At 39.2% G+C, this 21,322-nt stretch overlaps 1 protein-coding gene across 1 annotated transcript; it reads right to left on the reverse strand.

Annotated features, from left to right (window-relative positions):
• Positions 1-303: 303 nt before the first annotated feature.
• On the reverse strand, positions 304-13,840 carry LOC131241062 (GDSL esterase/lipase At1g28600-like). The gene is made up of 5 exons (XM_058239692.1): positions 13,502-13,840; positions 13,083-13,301; positions 8,928-9,076; positions 2,111-2,387; positions 304-651 (listed from the first exon to the last, which is right to left on the reverse strand). Exons 1-5 carry the CDS (start codon positions 13,755-13,757, stop codon positions 392-394), a joined length of 1,161 nt encoding a protein of 386 aa, XP_058095675.1. The 5' UTR covers positions 13,758-13,840; the 3' UTR covers positions 304-391.
• Positions 13,841-21,322: the final 7,482 nt, after the last annotated feature.

Here is a 21,322-nt window from a genome sequence, read left to right on the forward strand (position 1 = left end):
CCCACCTGAGCTTGAGAGTCGGTCCGTTTATGATATCAATGGGTGTGAATGGACCTGACATTAAAGGCGATCTTAAAATCGGCCTGTCTTGATGAAACTTTTGGCACGAATCAGAAACATTATCAGTCACACTGATCAACTGACATGGATGGGCCAATGCTGGATGGGGTTTCTTTAAAAACCTTTTCTAGAATAGTTTAGATCTGAGATTTCATTCCCTGTGCACAAATCAATGATTAGTAGGGTGGGTACCATACCACTATTATTATTAGATATCAATCTTTCGCAGCATATACTCAATAATAGAGGAAAAACTATTATAGAGTATACATTCACCAAATTCTGAAAGTAACATTCAAACATTTTCTTGAATTGACTGCACATCAGTATACTATTGCCTGTAACAAGGTTGGTCATGGCTGCCCAATGACAGACATGGGGTTGTGATGGAAGGAGTTAAAAATGGTCCTCTTATCAAACCATCAGCGATCCATCTGTACGCCGCTTCCGTTAGGTGAATTCCATCCCAGGCCACATGCGATGACGGGTTGTCACATGACGTAGCCCCATTGTAGCCACACTTGGCGGACGTGTTGTAATTGTATGTCCCACCCCCTCCACAGCATGCTGTGAGAGCCCCGTCGTAGAATCCTAGATTTACATGACACAAAGACATGCACATGTTCACAATACAGAAGTGCGTCCAGCATAGAAACTAGTAAGGTTGACAAGTGCAATGCACGTGGAGAGAAGTGGGGGCAAAGTGGTTGTAAATAGCTCAATTTGGACCCATAGTTGGATCGGTCCATGGACTGGCTCCTCTCGAGGTTAGCTTGCGCTACCCTCAGCCCAATTCGAACCACTTGAATTGCACTGGTAGAAACATATATATATAGAACGCCTACAAGCAATGGAAATACAACTTGGGTGCCGTGCCAAATCACTTATACCGGACATCCATACTACGGACACAGTAGGCCCCATCATGAAGATTTTCTTTTGCAGAAATAAGTTGATGCCCTAAGTGGGCCACCCCTGTATGTGGATGATCATCACTTCTTTTTTTCTTTTTTTTTTTTGAAAATAAAGCAACTGATTAGGTGGACCACATTGAGTCAGGCTAGCTGTTGGTTATCCATTGATTCCAAAAGCAAGATCCAACCAGCTCGATATTCATGCCAGGTGATCTTTACAGTGCCAATGTCCTGCACGAGTGGCATGTTGGCTATGGGAAAAAGAAAAAAACAAAATGATCCAGCACGCAGGTCATGGTGCTGTTACCTGTAGGTAATCAACTTTTTATATACGGTACAAATCATGCTGGGTTATCATTTGATGCTTGATTGAAAGACACATTATGAAACTCTTCTACCCAACAATAGTACTTTCGTTCATATGGTGGGCCTTACCATGGGATGGTCCATTGAACAATACTTCTGCTATCAGTTGATCCTAACCATCCAATTAACGGCTCTCAAATGGACAAGTACAGCCAAGGTCCATGTCAAGGAAGGAACCAATCATTGTAGTATAATCCAATGGGAATAGGACTCAGGCTAGGAAATGTGCCCGTATTCGTAACTGGGTCAGGTTGGATTGAACCCTACCCAATCCAATCTGCCCATGTAAGTAATTATCAATACGCTGTGCTAGATGAACCAATCCGACCCAGCCCAAAACCAGAACCAGCTGAAGGTATGTTTAGATACATAGATATGATGTATACATGTAGTGTATCATGCCTTTTGCACCATATTCCCCTCACAAGCTGATTCGTGCCAGGTCAGCTTGGGTCATTGAGAACCCTATTACCATTAATTGGGTCGGGTGGGGACAGTGCATTCGGATTATGCATCAGTTTTGGGCCAGAATTCCTGGCCCATTCACTAAACAGGCTAGATTTGGACTGGACCGTGGTCCAACCTGAACACGATAGATGGCCACCCCCAGATGGGCAGATTGTTAGCATATGTTCCATCGAAAAGAGGCGTGACATGAGCAGTTGGATCACCATAAGTGAGTCCCACATGATTGGGGCTGCCAATATATGTGATCCAACATAACATATTTCCCATGCGTAGATAATTCGCAACAAGGAGAGCGAGCGCACCGAAATCTCGTGGGGAGCGGTAGAGGCGCAGAGCAGCATTGTAATAATCGGCGTAGATAATGGTAGCGTTTGGATACAGTGCCCGCAATCGGTCCAGCTCCTTCAGCAGTAGGCGATTGTGATACTCGGCGAATTCGTTCAAGTAGGTGAGACAACCTGTTCGAGGGTCATAGTCTTCCTTTCTTGGGCTCTCGAAGACCGTTAGGTATGCCGCTGAGCAGCCGATCGGTAGGTTACCAGGGACCACAAGTGTTCTAGCGCCGTATTTGATCAACGTCTGGAATGCAACACATCCATTGAAAAAACAGACCAACGTTAAATGAATTTCAAATATTCAACATTGGTTCTTAGGTGTCCACATGAGAGATCCATGCCATTCATCGGTTGGCCCTATCTTGTCCTTAGGCAAGGCACACGTGTCCACCAAAGATGGGTCGTCTTGTCTTTTTTCGCCTTTCAATTTCCTCATGTACATGTGACCAGGCATATGTATTGTGGGACCAATCAGATTCATGTTGGATCTCCACGTACACAACGACTCAGGTGCATGTACCTCAAATCATCCAAATGGTCGCCTCACTATAGACGTCAAAATAAAAAGTTCATTCCGATAACCCAAACTCTATGGTTGGTGATTATCTAATGGACGGTTAAAATGTAACGCAGTCAACGGTCTCTATTCAACTTGTCTGCATGAGTTGTATATGAGGTGTGATTGATTCTATAATTAGTCTTTGTAAATATAAGAATATTTAAATTCTTTTAGAATAAGATTTTTTTCTTTTATATAAGATGTAATTGTATCAATATATAGCACCCGATTGGAAGAAGATAATTCAATTCATAATTAATATTATTCATAGAAACCATGATTTGACATGGTATCAAAGCGGGTTCGATTCTAAGGAGCTCGTATTCCAATCACTTCGTCGACCACTCCAAGGACGTTGTATCTGTTGCTTTCTCCATCAACAAGACGATCAAGCTCTCCTTACTCTTTACGCTGGTTATCTTCTTCATTCGACGGTTCTCAACGAAGGTCGTGACTTCGAGAGCGTACGACACCGGAGTCACCCCCATAAATCTGTTGTAAGTGTGATGGCAATCACCACAAGCGCTGTAACTGAATCAGCTCCGACATCAGCACCACAGATTATTGTCCACCAAGATAATTCTGTGTTTCCTACCGGCATCACACTAGATGAGACCAATTACTCATTATGGTCTCAACTCATGGAAATGCGTATTGACGCTCGTAACAGAGCAAGATATCTCACCGGAGAAGCGAAAAAGCCTGCACTCGGATATCCAAATCTTGGAACATGGATTACCGAAAATCACAAAGTGAAAAGTTGACTTATTGACTCAATAAGTCCGTCGCTGATGCAGCGATTTATTCGTCTCCCCACAGCCAAGGAGATAGGGAGGCCATATCAAAAACCTTCTATGATGGATCGGACGAAACCTGTATCTTTGAATTAAATTAAAGATCTTTTTCTACCACGCAACATGGTCGGCCATTATCATCATACTATAATGAACTTGTTGCTATTTTTCAGGAAATCGATCACAGGACTATTTCTCAGGAAGGGACAGTTGAAGGGGTGGTCCAGTTACATTTCGCGATGGCTAGACTTCGAGTTCATATTTTTCTAAGTGGACTCGACTCCGAATTTGATCAGGTCCATGGAGAAATCTTACGAAAAGACCTAAAACTCGATTTGAAGAGCTCGTATGCATATGTTAGGAGAGAATATCAACAAAGACAGACAATGGGAGGCTCTCGTCTAATCTCTGAGAGTTCAGCTATACTGGCTAACCAAACTCGATAAGGATCGTCGTCTGGCTCATCGAAAAACCGAAACAATCAATTAACTAGAAAGTCCGGTGGCCTGGTATGTACTTATTGTGGTGAAACAGGTCATTCGAAACAGCGATGTTATGAAGTCATTGGCTATCCTGAGTGGTGGGACTTCACAAAAAACCTCGAAAGAAGATTGTAGGGAAAGCTATGGTGACATATACGAAAGAAGACCAATCGCAGCCTACCGCAAACGTGTTTCATCCAGGTATTGTCGGTAAGGCATCTGTATTCTCTGCAACTTCGAAGAACAGTACTTGGATTATTGATACAGGTGCATCCGATCATATGATAAGTGACTCCGATCAATTGCATTTCATTCTCCCTTCTTCTCAATCCGTTATCTCCACGACTAATAGTAATACCTCTCCTATTACTGGAGAGGGATCTATCATCTTATCTAATACTCTCACATTACATACTGTCCTTGTTGTTCCATCCCTTGAATATAATCTTTTGTCTGTTAGTCAAATTACCTCCAGTCTTGCTTGCAGCATGACCTTTTGGCCCTCATTTTGTGGTTTTCAGGACATTCTAACTCGGAAGATTCTTAGTTATGGTGTTAGATGGGGTAAACTCTACTACTTAGAGTTGACAGAAAATGGGGGACCGAAATTCAGTCAGGCAAATCAAACTACTAGCGAAGACAAATCTCGAGCAACTATATGATTATGGCACTGGAGACTAGGACATCTGTCCTTTGGTTATCTTAGAAAGTTACAACCACATCTTTTTTCCACTCTGAATGATTTGAATTTTTATTGTGACATTTGTAAATTGGCTAGGAGTCATCATATTTCTTATTTACCAAGTTTGAATAAAAGTTCAGAACCTTTTGTGATTATTCACTCTAATGTTTGGGGTCTTACAAAAATCTCTTCTATTTCAAAAGCTAGCTACTTTGTTACATTTATTGATGAATGCACTAAAATAACTTGGGTGTCTCTGCTTAACAAAAAGAGTGATGTATGTACAGCATTTCAAGAATTTCATAATATGGTGGGCACTCAATACTAAAAATGGATTCGTGTTCTGCAATCTGACAATGGTACTGAGTATACAAATACATCCTTTGACAAGCTGCTAAGCCAACATGGGATTCGTCATCAGACCTCTTGCACATATACTCCGCAGCAAAATGGATTGGAAGAGGGGAAGAATAGACAACTATTAGAGGTGGTTCGTGCCTCTCTCTTTGACATGAACATGCATCAGTTCTATTGGGGAGAGGCTGTAAAATTCGCTACTTACCTCATTAATCGCATACCTTCTCGAGTCATATATTTTCAAACTCCTCAACAAAAGATGCAATCCTTACTTTCAGCTTCTCATCTCCCAAATCTTGAACCACGAGTCTTTGGTTATACAGTATATGTTCACATCCCCAAAAGTCTGCAAAACAACTTGATTCATATGCAAAATGGTATGTCTTTGTTGGCTATTCTGAGTTTCAGAAAGGGTATAAGTTCTATAACCCTCAAACTCGAAAATTACATGTGACTTTGAATGCTTCTTTTCGTGAAGTAGAACCTTATTACACAGGGGAAAGTCTCTGACCCTTCTCTTCAGGGGGAGAGCTCTAGTGAAGAGAATGTGGAAGGTAGAGGAGGAAATGAGTTTATGGAGTTAGAAAAGGTGAATGAAAGTTTTGAAAAAAGTGTTCATCAAAGTTGTGATAGTATTCCTGAAGTTGAGAGTGAGTTAATAGTTCTTCCTCAAAACAATTCATGTACTCCCGACATGTCAAAATCATCGATGCTCTCAGAGTTGCCCATGTCCACACCATTAACTGAAGAATCAATCCCAAAATGTTCTTCCTCAGGTAATCTCGAATCCCAAATTTGATGAGTCTAATGAAACACATGTTCCTACAGAAGATATAGCTCTTAAATATCGATAAAGATCAACAAAGGGAGTTCCAAAGAAACAATATGAACCTGATCCTAAAGTCAAGACCAAATACCCAATTAATAACCATGTGTCCTCTCATAGATTGTCTATATCATATGCATTTACTGTTAACTCCCATGAATTGTCTACATCATATGCATTTACTGTTAATCAATTATCCACTGTATCTATTCCTAGTAGTGTGCAGGATGCATTAACTGATCTGAAATGGACAAAGGCGATGAACGAAGAGATGGAGGCTTTACAAAAGAATGCGACCTGGAAACTTGTTCTGTTACCCAAAGGAAAGAAGACAATTGAATGTAGATGGGTGTTCACGGTGAAACTCAAAGCAGATGGCAGTATTGATAAATATAACGCAAGGTTAGTTACAAAGGGTTATATGCAAAGGTATGGGGTGGATTATCAAGAGACTTTTACACCGATAGCCAAGATCAATACAATTTGCATTCTCATATCTATAGCAGCAAATCGGGATTGGCCCTTACAACAATTTGATATCAAAAATGCTTTCCTCAATGGAGATTTAGAAGAAAGGGTCTATATGGAGTTGCCACCCAGAGTCAAATGCAGTTCTTCGTGTAGAAGTGAAGTTTATAAATTGAAGAAATCATTGTACGGCCTGAAACAGTCACCTAAAGCTTGGTTTGGGAGGTTCTCTTCTACAATGAAGGCATTCGGTTATAAATAAAGTAATTCAGACGATACTTTGTTTATAAAACAGAAAGAATGAAAGGTAACAGTTTTTATCGTGTATGTCGATAATATGGTCTTGACAGGAAATGACCCATGTGAAATGAAAGCATTACAGGAGTATTTGTCTACTAAATTCAAAATGAAGGATATCGAGCAACTTAAATATTTCTTGGGGATTGAGGTTGTAAGATCGAGACACGGGATTAAATATATGCTAAATCTTTTAACCGAAACTAGAATGCTTACTTGCAAACCAGCAGAAACGCCCATAGAAATGAATCATAAGCTCAGAGTTTTTCTAGATCAAGCTCTAGTAGACAAGGGTCGTTATCAGCGGTTGGTTGGGAGATTAATCTATTTGTCTCACACGAGGCCGGATATAACTTATGCAGTGAGCTTCATAAGCCAGTTCATGCATGCACCAAGTGAAGAGCATATGAATGCGGTATATCGAATCTTAAGATATTTGAAGCATACACCAAGCAAAGGTTTGTTGTTATCTAAAAACAGTGTCTCTAACATTGAAGGATACACGAATTCTGATTGGACAGGTGATCAAACTAACAGAAGGTCCACGTCTGGCTATTTTACCTTCGTGAAGATAATCTTGTCACCTGGAGAAGCAAGAAGCAGAAGGTTGTGGTAAGATCAAATAGAGAAGCCGAATTCCGAGGTATGGCTCATGGTGTATGCGAATTGTTGTGGCTTAAAAGTTTATTAAAAAATTTGGAAATTAAATATGCAAAACCTATGAATCTCCATTGTGATAATAAGGCAACCATTGAGATTTCACAAAATCCTGTACAACATGACTACACCAAACATGTTGAAGTTGATCGTCATTTCATTAAAAAGAAACTCGATCAAAAGATTATACAGTTTCCATTTGTTCAGTCTGAAAACCAGTTAGCAGATATACTCACGAAAGTAGTTTTCGAAAAGGTGTTCCATAGTATAATTGATAAGTTGGGCATGATAGATATCTATCTTCCAACTCGAGGGGGAGTGTCTGCATGAGTTCTATATGAGGTGTGATTGATTCTATGAGGTGTAATTGATTCTATAATTAGTCCTTGTAAATATAAGAATATTTAGTTTCCTTTAGAATATAAATTTTTTCTTATATATAAGATGTAATTGTATTTATATATAGCACCTAATTGAGAGAAGATAATTCAATTCATAGTTCTTATTATTCATAGAAACCATGATCTTACACAACCATTAAATGTCCGTGAATGATGGTTAGCATCATCAGTATAGGCCCTAGCAAGGTTTCAACGGTGAAAATCATTATTCTCATTGTTCCTATGGTGTGGTCCACATGAGCTTTGGATATGCTTCAACTTGGCCTAAGATGACTGAAAAAATGGATGGACAGCGTAGATAAGTCACATACATTCAAGGTGGCCCAACAGAGTTTACTCAGTACCGTAAAAAGTGTACGGAGCAACTCACTAAGCAGAAAATGGAAACGGATTGGGTGGTGTGTTCACTTCATCAACTTCTGTGGGCCCTCCATGATGTATGTTTTGTATCCAACCCGTTAAATCCATTTTAAGATATCATTTTAGAGCATAAGCCCTAAAAAGGGCATATCAGAAGTTCAAGTGAGCCACTCCACATAAAGTCATGGGAATAAATGTTTATTATTGAAAGCTTACTGGGCCTAAAAAAGTTGTGGATGAATCTGATATTTCTTTTATCCCTTCACCCATGTCTTTACGACCTGATGAATATATTAGATGACAAATAAACATCATGGTGGCCCTAAGAAGATTTCACCGGTGGGAATAATTGTCTACACTGCTTTCTGTGGTGTGGTCTACTTAAGTTTTGAATCTATCTAATGGTTAAGGTCTGAACTAAAATGATCTCACCAAATGAATGGACGGTGTAGATATAACAAATATATCATGGCGGGGCTCACAAAACTTGGTGACGTAAGCGCATGGTCGGAGGTGTGTGCACATCCGGCGGTCTGCTTCCGCGGAAAAAGGCAAATGTACGGCGGGTTGGCTCGTCAAACTCGGCCAGCAAATTAAAATAACTCCGCGGTAGGTTGATGCGCTGGAAGAGTACGACCATTCAAATGCGTGCACACTACCGTCCAAATTACGGGGCTCATCATATCCCGAAAATCATATACAATACATAAGTATTTGTCTTTTATTAATGATTTTATTTCATTGATGAATTGGACCGTTGAGTATTCCATTTTAATTTACACCTGCTGCCTATTAAACCATTTTGACGGTTTAAAATGTTACCTATATCCACGTGTAAACTGTTTATGCATTCTCATTCTTTTATTCTATTTTCTTTTGTATTATATTGTTTTAAACTCACATCCACAGTTGATCCAATGGTATTGATGACCAGAGGTACAAAGGTCCGGATCTCCTCCATGCTCCTTCGCCGTAAGAAAGGGTTGTTGTAATCGTTGCCTCCAATCTCTCCCACAAGAAACAGTGACCTCCCAAAAATGTCTTCACAATCTAACAAAATAGGAAACAACAGTCAATTTAAGACCAGCCATGGGTCCCACCATGATGTGTGTGCGATATCCACCTCTGTCACTTCTGTCCATCAGCTGTACCAGCTCATGTTATGTTATAATATGTGTCCAAAAGTCAAGCCGATCCAAAACGTAAATAGGTCACAAGGAAGAATGGAGATGGGAACACTCAACATATATATTTTTTTATACCCACACAGTTTCTATATGCCATCCATCCATGTGAGCGGTTGAGGTGAGACCTGGCCTCACCCAGGACGGTGGCCTTTACCATGGGTCCACCTTGATGTATTCATTCTGTATCCACTCTGTCCATCCTTTTTTCTTCCAAATCATTTTAGTGCATGGTTCCAAAAATTAAGCAATCCAATTATCAGGTGGACTATATCATAGGAAAAAGTGGCAATTGACTATTAAAGGGCCACGAAAGTTTTAGATCAAGGTGATATTTTTTTCACCCTTTATCCAAACTTATGTGACCTTATCAACGGATTGGATGGCAAATAAACACCATGGAAACATTAAGGTGTGCCCTAAGAAGTTTTTTATGGTAGGGCATTCAATCACCACTGTTTCCTAAAGTATGGTCCACATGAGTTTTGGATCTTTTTTTATTTTTTGGATCATACCCTAAAATAATATAGAAAAACAGATGGACGGCATGGATACAAAATGGATACATCAAGGTGGGATCCACGGTAAGGGCCCCAACGTCTGCAGTGAGGTCGGGGTCTCACCTAATCCGCTCCCACCAACCATGAAATTAGGACTCGAAAGATTCCAATGCAAGTTGTCCGATGGACCTTGTCCAAGTCAACTCAAAATCAGTAAATGCCGCGTCCAGCTTGACACCACAAGTCACCCACACCAGTTACCCCAACCCAACGGGCTGGCCCATGCATGTCAAAGAGTCTTAAATCCTTGCATCGCAATTCATAAGGATAGTTCCACTGTGATTAAGTTGAAAACCAATATTACTTAACTTGGTCTAAAACTTTTGTGGGCCCAAGAAAGTATTATTGACAGACTCTTCCAGGCCCACTGTTCCGAGTGGGATGGCCCAATTTGGTTTGGAATTGGCTTATTTTAGCTCATGTTTCATTTAGGGCATGTTTGATTTTCTAGGTAAAAGGTAAACCCAATGAAAATGGGTAATAATTATTTGCCTAGGAAGTACCTTCGCCGTTACCTATGTTGATTTGACTCTTACTTTACCCAATGCAAATATTGTGGAGGTTGCCAAATATATGAGAGCCCACCATGATGTATGTGGATTATCCACACCGTCCATCCATCATGGCAAATGATTTTAGGGCAGGAGCCAAAAAATGAGCTAGATTCAAAGTTTAAGTGGACCACACCATAGTAAAAATGTAATCTAACACTTACCGTTAAAAACTTTTTGGAGCCGCTATTTACTTTGGTGTGGGCCCCTTGAATGTTGGATTTTTCTCATTTTTCGGCTCATGCCTCAAAATGTTACGGTAAAACAGATGAACCATGCGGATATGTTATATACATGACAGTGGGATCCACAAATTTATATCAGTCATTTTAAACCGTTTTTCAAAGAAGGAATACCCCGATATTTTCAAACAGGTGAAATTGTAATAACGGGTTATTTACGGGGTACGTACAGGGTAAATACTCTGAATTTGAAAAATCAAACGGCCCAAGTGATTCGGTGCATGGATGGATCAGGTATACATCATACATCACATCACCACACGCCTCACAGAGATTTTTATTGTCAGACTGCGATCAGAAATTCGAGTCCAAGGGTTGGTGGGAGGAGTCCAAAAATTCTTTACATACACACCGATATGGACCAAGTCCTAAGTTTTCTTTAGAACATAGATTATAATACCATGTAGAAGTGGTTGGCATGTATAAGATTAGTAAAATCAACAGAAGCTGACTTTTGTGTTTGGATGTACCATTTGAATTGAATTGAAATTTATGAGATAACCAAATTGTGGTTTGCTTCCTTAGCTCTAGTATATAGGATATAACCAAATTGTGGTTTGCTTCCTTAGCTCTAGTATATAGCGTATGGGCTGACTATTGCAATTATGTTAATTTCATGTTAGCCCAGGAACATAATTGCAATTTGAGAACTAATTTCTTCTTGATTAAACTAACTATTTGCAGTTCTATTTACCAAAACATCCAAACAACCCCATCTTGCACAAGTGCATCAAAGTCAAAATAAGATAAGGTTTGGTGGCTTCTTATTTATATATGTTGTTCCTTGTTAGTTTATCCTGTTACTGTATTGCAACAACCTCACCAAACTCTATGTAACATTTTAGATAACTGATCCCAACGGTCAAAGGCACGACAACCTGTCATGCAGGTCTATCTTTTCTGCCAATATACCACTTGAGGAGCACCTATATCACGTAGGCAGGAGGCTGTATCACCAAGGTCACTCATCTAAAAAATGAGGCTGATCCACTCATCAGATGGGCCACACCTGTGTACTGACTCAAGCCACTGGTTGTCCATTTACCCAACTGATGTGGGCCACTCTGGGCGGATCAGGATGGTATTTCTGTTGGTAGATCTTCATGATGAGCCTGCCCGGCTGCATGGCACGGATGTCACAAGCGACATGTAGCCGGTTGGTGGGAAAGATAGAAGACGCATTACAAGTTGTAATCCTCTGTCAGCTAGACATGATTAGATGGAAACTAGTAATATTTTATAATTTAAAATCTTCAAATTTTCATTAACCTGATTAGATGGAAACGATTAATATTTCATAATTTAAAATCTTCAAATTTTCATTGGAAAATGCGTATATTGGGCCATCATTAATGGATGATTGAGATGTGAGTTCACCAACTCTCTGTGACACCTGGCGTTACAACTTTCCTCCTCATAAAGAATATCACCTACGGAGGAACTACCCCTTTTGCCAAAGACCAGCTGACCTTGCAGTGGGCCACGTATCCTGTCCAATCAAAATTTTCACAGGGCCTGGGTAATCGGGAAGCGGATTGGCTGGGGTACACCGGCCATATAGATGCTGTAGGCATGTGTACTCCTGCGAAGACGAGCACTGACGCTCCTCAAGCTCGAGTTGTACTAAGGGTTCAAAGGAATTCAAAGTTACGTGGGCCCACAGTGATGTATTCATTATATCTATACTATTCATATATTTTTAGAGATCATTTTAGAGTATAATCCAAAAAATGAATTATATCCCAAGATCATTTGGACCACACCACAAATAGCGGCAGAGATAATATTTTCACCGTTAAAAAATTTGTAGGGGCCCATCATATTGTTATTCTCCACCGAATCTGTTCATGAGTTAAGAGGAAAAACGAATTTCATATTGATCCAAAACTTCTATGACCCAAAAAGGGTTTCAATGGTGGATGTTCAATTCCCTCACTGGTTTTTTTCAGTGTGCTCCACTTGATAGTTATATCTGCCTTATTTTTTTCATCTCAAGTATGATAAGCTCGCTAGATGGATGGACGTTTTGGACATATATAATCCACAAAACTTGCTAACGTCAACACAGCAGCTATATAGCTGGTGTGAGGTCCACTAGCCAATCCGCTTCCCGATTACCCACGCCCCGTGAAAATTTTGATTGGACAGGATACGTGGCCCACTGCAAGGTCAGCTAGTCTGTGGCAAAAGGGGTAGTTCCTCTGTAGATGATATTCTTTACGAAGAGGAAAGTTGTAACGCCAGGTGTCAACGAGACTTGGTGAACTCACGTCTCAAATCATCCATTAATGATGGGCCCATATACGCATTTTCAAATGAAATATTGAAGATTTTAAATTATGAAATATTAATAGTTTCCATCTAACCATGTTAATGAAAATTTGAAGATTTTAAATTATAAAATATTACTAGTTTCCATCTAATCATGGTACAGGAATCCCACCTTCAACACAGACAATCCGACTGAGACTGAAAAATGATGGCCAAACGCCCTTGAAAAAAAAAAAAAAAAAAGTTACCTGGTGGATTGGAGCAGAGAGAAGGCAACAGATCTTCGAACCATCCCAGCTGAATTCCCAAAGAGTTGTTTGTGTACACGTTAGGAATCCCTCTCTCTTGGAAGAAGGCAGCATCGAGTGCCGTAGCTCCTGCAAACGCAAAATTCACTCCTTGACGGAAATCTCCATCGCTGGAACCCTCAAGATACGGAGGCACATATGGAAGTCCGAGTTCTTCGGCTGTTGTACCATATCACGAAGAATAGACCGAATGAAAGAGATACACATACATGCATGTATAAATTCAATTTTCTATCAAAAATATTGAGGTCCCATGATTCATCACCGTTGAATTTAAGAGATTTGACCCTCAAAACGTTAAATCTCTTATATCAAAAGGTGTTGGAATCACAAATAAGTTAAGATCTCTTAGATCATACCGATGAAGTCGACGATCAGGCGTCCGTCAGAGAACCGACCGGTGGGATGATGGAAGTACGTCTCTCCATATGGGAGTCGGTTCACGTAGTAGGCATAATTCGATTGGCGGATCTTGTTACCGGTGTCAGCAAGCGAGTCGCCGAAGCTGATGATGGACGTGTAGCAATCTAGTAACGAATGGGAGATAGAAAATGTGAGGAAAACCGTAATAAGGTGAATGAGGCTGAATATGGTAGGAGAAGAGAAGGAAGCCATTCCAAAGGGCAGAGATAGTATCTTATCCTAAGAATTATAGACCGATGAAATGAATAAACTGAAGTGTTACTTATCAAATGGCATCAAAGATATATATAGACAACTAAACTGTGGAATGTTAAATGTACGGATATATATATATATATATACACGTAAGGAAATTATACGCATGTCCAACTAATACGAACGTAAATCTAACATGATCTAATTAGCGTATGTACAGTTGTACAGATATACATGCGCACCTACCCTAGCTGAATGGTGCTGATTTAACTATAATAAAAGTAGCCGTTATGGAACGGTGCTGATCATAGTATCCGTTGCCAAGAAATGTATGGTTTAAAGGAAGAAGTCGTTTTTATCATCATTTTTTAAAGTAATCCATTAACTGGTTGTGTTATACGGTTGGTGCAACTATAACATCTCGTCTAACGTTTTCAACGAAGCCCAACAAGCAATTGCTTTTTTTATCATTGCACGCCTCCATCTGTGCGGTGGAGATTGAGAGAGCCCTCATTTTCGAGAGATCCACCGGGTATGAAAGAGAGTGTGTTTGGGTAAACATTCCAAGTCATAAAATATTTTTGATGGAATGATTTTCTAATTGGCGTCTTCTCAGGAAGGGTTGGCCTGAAAGGCAACCGATTGGATGGAGTTCACTAAGCATCTGGGCTTGCTTTAAAGTCGAGATTTTTTAAGAAAATCGATCTTTTTATCTATCTTTGAAAACACATCTGATTTTGGCATATTTTAAGGGATCCGCCTACCTTTTGTGTGTCTTTATATGTTGTTGCTCAAATCTAGTTGATCCCATAACACCTCCTGTAAGCCGATGAGTACCTACACTTTAATGAAAAATAGAATAGCACTAGGGACGCCGATTGTGGTTAGAAACCCTCCGATGCTTAACTCAATTAGATAAACCCAAAGTAAATACGGCTAGAGTTGGAATCTTTGTATGTACCTTTTCCCTTAGATGATATGATATATTTATAGGTTTTCTAGGCAGCTTGTATATTTGAGTAGATTTGTGGGATACGTTAGAGGGGTCCATATTAAAGTTGGAATTTATTCTCAATTATATCTCTAATTATGCCTCGATTGGCATAATTTTTTATTAGGATCTCCCTGTGTAATCTTGACCGTATACAACACAAGATTCTCTTTGAATATTTTCATCCCAAGCTCGAGATCGGTATCCTAGATCGAGGTCGACATCCGTGATCAAGGTCAGTATCCGTGGTCAAGGTCGGTATCCACGATTGAGGTATGTCGATATCGATGAACCCAGTGTTCCCATTGCCGATGAAATGTCGATATTATCACCCATAATATTGGTGTCGGTAGTCTAGCGATACCGAAATCCCATTGTTTTGTTTCTCTTCAGATTATCGGCAAAATATTGCAGATATCGTCGAAATATCGGAGATATTAGCAAAAATCATGGATTAACGCTGACAATATCGAGATTCCGCACTTTAGCTACCAACCACAATCCCTATCATAGGAAAACTGTAGCCAACAACCCATAAATCCAATAAATAGGTAAGAAAAATCCTCTTTCAAAAAATCCAAAAAAAAAAAAATATCGAAACTAAGAAAACTCTCTTTCAAAAAATTGAAAAAAATATCGGAACCGAGAAGATCTCCTACTTGTTGATCGGAACTCGGAGCTCGGAAGAACGCCTCGATCAACAACGCCGGTTGTAAACATTCTGTTCGGATTTACAGGTAAGAAAATCCCCCTTTCTTCGGCATCAATCCTCTTTCAAAAACCCCCTTTCTTCGACTGCAATCTCTCTTCCACGAAATTTTAGGTTTTTTTTTTTATAAGAAAAACCAGCCCAGAAGACTTATATGCGTTCGAGCATGATGCGGTTTGGCTACTAACGCTGTCAGGTGGCTAGTCGCAACTCACAAGTGCTATGTAGGCCCCACCATGATTTATTTATTTTATCCACTCCGTCCATACATTTTAACCGATAATTGTAGGCCTTAAGGAAAAACATGAGGCATATCCAATGTTCAAATGGACCACACCACAAGAAACAATTGAATTGAATGTTTACCGTTGAAAAATACTTGCAGGGCCATGGAAGTTTTGAATCAAGCTTATATTTGTTTTTTCCCTTCATCCATGTCTGTACGATCTTATGAATAGGTTGGATGAAAAATAAACATCACTGTGGGGCCTGGAAAGGTTTCAACGGTGGAAATCATTATCCCCACTGTTTACAATGGTATGATCTACTTAATCTTTGGATATGAATCAATTTTAGGCTCAACCCCTTAAATTAGATGGAAAAATGGATGGATGGCGTGGATAGACCACATACATTCAAGGTGGGCCTAAATGAGTGGTCAATTATGTTTAAATGGTGGTCACTGAATCTCCACTATTTCCTCTCGTGCGGCTGCCCTGAGTTTTGGATCCACATGATTTTTTGTCTCATGTCCTAAAATGATCTTAAAAAATGGATGGATGGTGTAAATTTTTTAGAAACATTATGGCGGACCCCACGTAGCATCCCAGTGGAGGAGAAAAATCCCTGTCCAGACGCGAATTAGCTGCTAACAAGTCTACTAGGGAGACTCTCTACCGAGGTGACATCACTAAGTTCTGTAGGCCCCACCATGATGTATGTGTTGTATCCTCACCGTCCATCTATTTTTCTAGACCATTTTAGGGTATGAGACCAAAAATGAGGTGTATCCCAATCTCAAGTGGACCACATTACAGGAAACAGTGTTGAATGAACATAGACCATTAATAATTTTTTGGGGCCCATAAAAGTATTGGATCAAGCTAATATTTGATTTTTCCTCTCATCTAAGTCTGTATGACCTAATCATACAGATTGGATGTCAAATAAATAGTACAGTGGGCCTTAAGAGGATTTTAATGGTGGATATCCAATCATTATTGTTTTCATGTGGTGTGGTCCATTAGAGATTTAGATCTGACTCATTCTCTATCTCGTACACTAAAATGATATCTTCAAATGGTTGGACGGCATGGATATAAAATATAAACCATGGTGGGGCCACATAACCGCTCGATGTCACTTTAGTAGCAAGTCTTGCTGCTCAACCCGTCATAGCTAATTCGCGTCCCTACGGACTCGGGTACGTATGTGTCGTGTGAGGACTCTAATTGCGTACTGAGTAAATTATGTGGGGTCCACCGCGATTTGCATATTTTATCCACTCCGTCCATCCATTTTAACAGATAATTTGAGGGCTTTAGCCCAAAAACTAAGTATATCCAAATCTCAAGTGGACCTCACCACGGGAAACAGTGTGATTTAAAATTATACCGTCTAAAATTCCATGAGGCCACGGAAGTTCTAGATCAATCTCTTATTTTTGTTTTTCCTTCATCCATGTCTTTGTGATCTTATGAACGGGTTGGATGACAAATAAACATCAATGTAGGCCCTACCAAGGTTTCAACGGTGGAAATCATTATTACCACTGTTTCATGTGGTGTGGTCCACTTGAGCTTTGGACATGCTTCAAATTTCGAAACAACTATTAAAATGAGCTAAAAAAATGGATGGACAACGTGGATAGTTCTTCGAGCCATGACCCTTTGACAGGATGATATTCGGGGTACCCGTATGACTGACAGCAATACTATCAAGGAGTCGAGGTTGGACTTAATCTGTTCCTTCAGCACCCTGCTCAGCAAATGTCATCGATGTATGTCATGCAATACTCACATCTAAGCGTACTCATACAGTTTAGGGAAGATGACTATCAGAAGTACATAAGAGAGTTCCTCAATTGGTACGAGCAGAGGATGACCTGGGAACAGTACTGCCAACATGTTCGGCAACAGTACTACTCTCAACTGTTAAGGGATCTGGATAATGATTACGAGTCACCTTGTCACTCTATGTGGGGGATGAAATATGGCCAAAAATGTGTATTTTTTTGAATTCATTTACTTTTGCATGTATTAATTGTTGTAAGCTTGTATTTGTATTATAAACTCATTTTGGTTACTATTTGAGTGATTTCTTATGACAACGTATTCCTTTTTGCCCCCATTAAATGGAAATTTATTATTTAATGTATTCTTTTTGTAATTTTTTCATTCCTGAATATGTAAATATGTGCATTTAGGCATGTCCTAAAGTTTCACTGAAAAATTCCACCATTTTCTCCATGTTCCCCCCTTTTTTCCGTGCATTTTCGGTTATCGATGATAACAATATTATATCTTTATCTCCGGCCAGCAAAACTTGTAGCGATAACGACAACTTGAACACTGGATGAACCTTATTATCGAGCTCGGTTGACTAATTCAATTTGGTCGCTAGGTTTCCTGGCTCGGCCCAACTTCCCTAACATTTTGGTGGTTTAGGGAGTCTGTTTTGATGTTTCTCTGTCATGTGACTCATACGTTAGGTCAATTCGATCTTTCCCATAACATTATGGTATAACCGTCTGTCATGAGTATTATATACGGTTTTACAACAGTATTTTTTAATGGCAAAAATACCCTCCTTTCTCACTAAACTAAGGGAGTTTGCATCTGGTGTTCCGAAGCTAGGTAGGGTCCACCATGGTGTTTATGAGAAATCCACCTAATCCATATGTTTTGCTCATTTTATGGCATAACCCCAAAAATGAGGTAGATCGAAAGCTCAAGTTGGCCACACAACAAAAAATGGTGGAAATTGTACGCCCACCATTGAGACATTCGTGCAGCCTATGGCCACTGGTGGGAGGTTTCCCCCCTATACGGGCTGCCCCACTAGGTATCCAGGTCGAACTGTATGATGGTTGCATGAACGATGGATGTGTGTGTGTGTAGTGATAGATATATATGGATATTGTATGCTCAGTTGATACGAGCAATAGCATATGAATGCCCAAATCCAAAGTCTATCCAAATCCAATGAAATTTATAACTAAGACCTCCATACATGAACCTCGCAGAGGGGTTGAGAAGAGAAGGTTTATAATTTTAGATGCTTGGTTGATACGGACAGTAGCATTTGAAGGCCCAAACTCGAAGTCTATCCATATCCAATGAAACACATAGCTAAAACCTTCATACCTGAACATCGCAGAGGAGTTAAAAAGATAAGTTAATAACTATACTTATACCGTTCGTAATACCCCATACAACCTATTCATATCCATGTATTGATCAAAGTTATCACTAGCTAAAATGAAAGCTCCAGAGTTCACGGTTGGCTAGAATCCGTGGAATCCCCTAGAGATTGAGAAAAATCATATAATTCCCGACTCAAGTGACTCTTGGATAGATCTGCATCATGAATTTTGGGTAAGAGCCCCAATTATGAAAAAGAAAGAGGTTAGGCATCTTTTTACTGCCCCTTGTGAAACACAGTATCTACTTTACCAGGCTATATGCTTCAAAGGGGATTCAAGGAACTTTTGGTAAAATATTAAGATTTAGATGTCTAAACTATAAGAGATAAACTGAAAATGAAATAAAAACAGTAGAAAAATGGTTTTCCGATAAAAGTACGGAAAAGAAAAACAATGCAAAGTTTTCGGTTACTCCGTTAAGTCACATTTTCTGTTAAAGAAGATCCTCAAGAAAGGCAACTATATAGAGCATATTTTACGTGATGTCATAGCATATCCTACAACCTCAAGTATTCAAAGTGGGAGAAATATTGGAATGTACATATTGGAAAAAGATATATTAAAAATACATTTAGCTTCAAAATTGAAATGAGATAGAAGGGATCGAAAGATTAAAAGAGGTCAAGGGAACAGAGACCCAGTCTCTGTTTCTATCTCGACCCTGGCCAGACGCTTCCTGGATTATGTCCTCTCTCCATCTCTGAAGGCTCTCTGATGGACGCCCAAACTCACTTCTCTCCAAACTAATGCCCTCCCCTCTCTTTTATAGAGATGGCTAGTTTGGATCGTACGAGCCACAGACTCAGTTTTAATGTTAGGCTCGCATGAACCAAACTATCACATGGGTCATAAAGGGTTTATGGATGATGGCATGTATCATGACATGCATGATGGCATGGGTGAGGGCATGTGTGAGGCTCATATGAGCCAAGCCACGTGTCAGGGAGCGAGTGGATGACTAGAACCCGTGAAAAATGCCCAAAAATTAGTTTTTGGCTACCGACTATGGAATTTTTTTGCTATGAAAACCATAGCTATATTGCTACACTTTTACTCCATAGCTAGAGACTAATAATCTATAAGGGGCCCTATAGGGCTCACCACAATGTGTGTGTTTTATCTAAGTCGCCCGTTCACTTTGAAACTTCTTTTCAGGCATGAGCTTAAAAAAGGAGGTAGATCGAAGGTTCAAGTGGACCACATCATAGGAAATAACGGAGATTAAGTGTCTAGATTCGCTAATTAGGACACTCCAAAATAAAATAAAAATCACTATGATGATACTCATATTTCTCTAGATAAATTTACTAGAGTGCTTCTTTCATTGGAATATGATTTAACAAGTTTTAAAGGCCCACAAGCTATATTATACATATTTTGGTGGTAAACTCATAATTTTAAAAGAGTAGAAAATCATCCATGTATCCATACTTACAATTGTAAATCCGACGCCCCATATCTTACAAACGGGTAACACATTCACAAAATCAACCGTATATCGACCTCTCTACTCATTAAGGTACCACATGGTCTACTTAAATATTATTTTTAATACATCTCAATCATCCATCCATATACGGTATAACTTCTTAATGTAGTATCTCCTAAACGTGTGTAACATGCCCATTTAAATTTTAACATCTTAAAGAGTTAATAGTATGTATTAAATATATTAATTTTTAATAAAATATAAATATATTAATTCGTAGTAAAGTTATTAGCACGTGAATGTTGAATTGAGGAAACATAAGGTGTGTGAGTATGATCAGAGATCACTACTCTAGACCACACATCACAATGACCAACCCATCAATTTCGAATCGTCCAAGTTTTATTATAAGATCAGTCAATCATCCGTTCGTTAACTTAAATCAATAAAATGAAATCATTAAATTCATACACAAATCAACACCGTCCAAAGAACTTCTCAATTAGTCATCTATTAATTTGACCCATCAAACCACCCACCTGATCAACCATCCATTGTACATTAATTATTTTACATATATATGTCATGTGGATATTGTTCACACATGCTCAACCATGCACCACATGCATCACTCTATATACACGCGTGATGCATATTTTTGTAATGAATTAATTGAATGTAGTGGGTGTTTCACATACATGAGGGGTCACTTAAAAAGAATAATTTATCATTCTTCCACATGTGTACATTATGTATAGTGGAACCTTGTATTATAAATAGGGTCATGAGTTAGGCACGATAAGTAAAAAGTGTGAGAAAAAATAAAAATGATCGGGAAAAAAAAAAAAGGAACTTTGGAAAGATTTTATTAAGGTGGGTGATCCATCTTTAGTCGAAAATTTTTATAATTGTTGTTATTAATTTTTTTTAATCATTATACTTAACTTCTTTTAAATTAAATTTTACAGTAAATTATTATTTATTATTGGTATTTTTATTCATGGAATAT

The sequence above is a fragment of the Magnolia sinica genome, chromosome 3 (assembly GCF_029962835.1).
Source record: "Magnolia sinica isolate HGM2019 chromosome 3, MsV1, whole genome shotgun sequence".
In the NCBI taxonomy this organism is placed as follows: domain Eukaryota; kingdom Viridiplantae; phylum Streptophyta; class Magnoliopsida; order Magnoliales; family Magnoliaceae; genus Magnolia; species Magnolia sinica.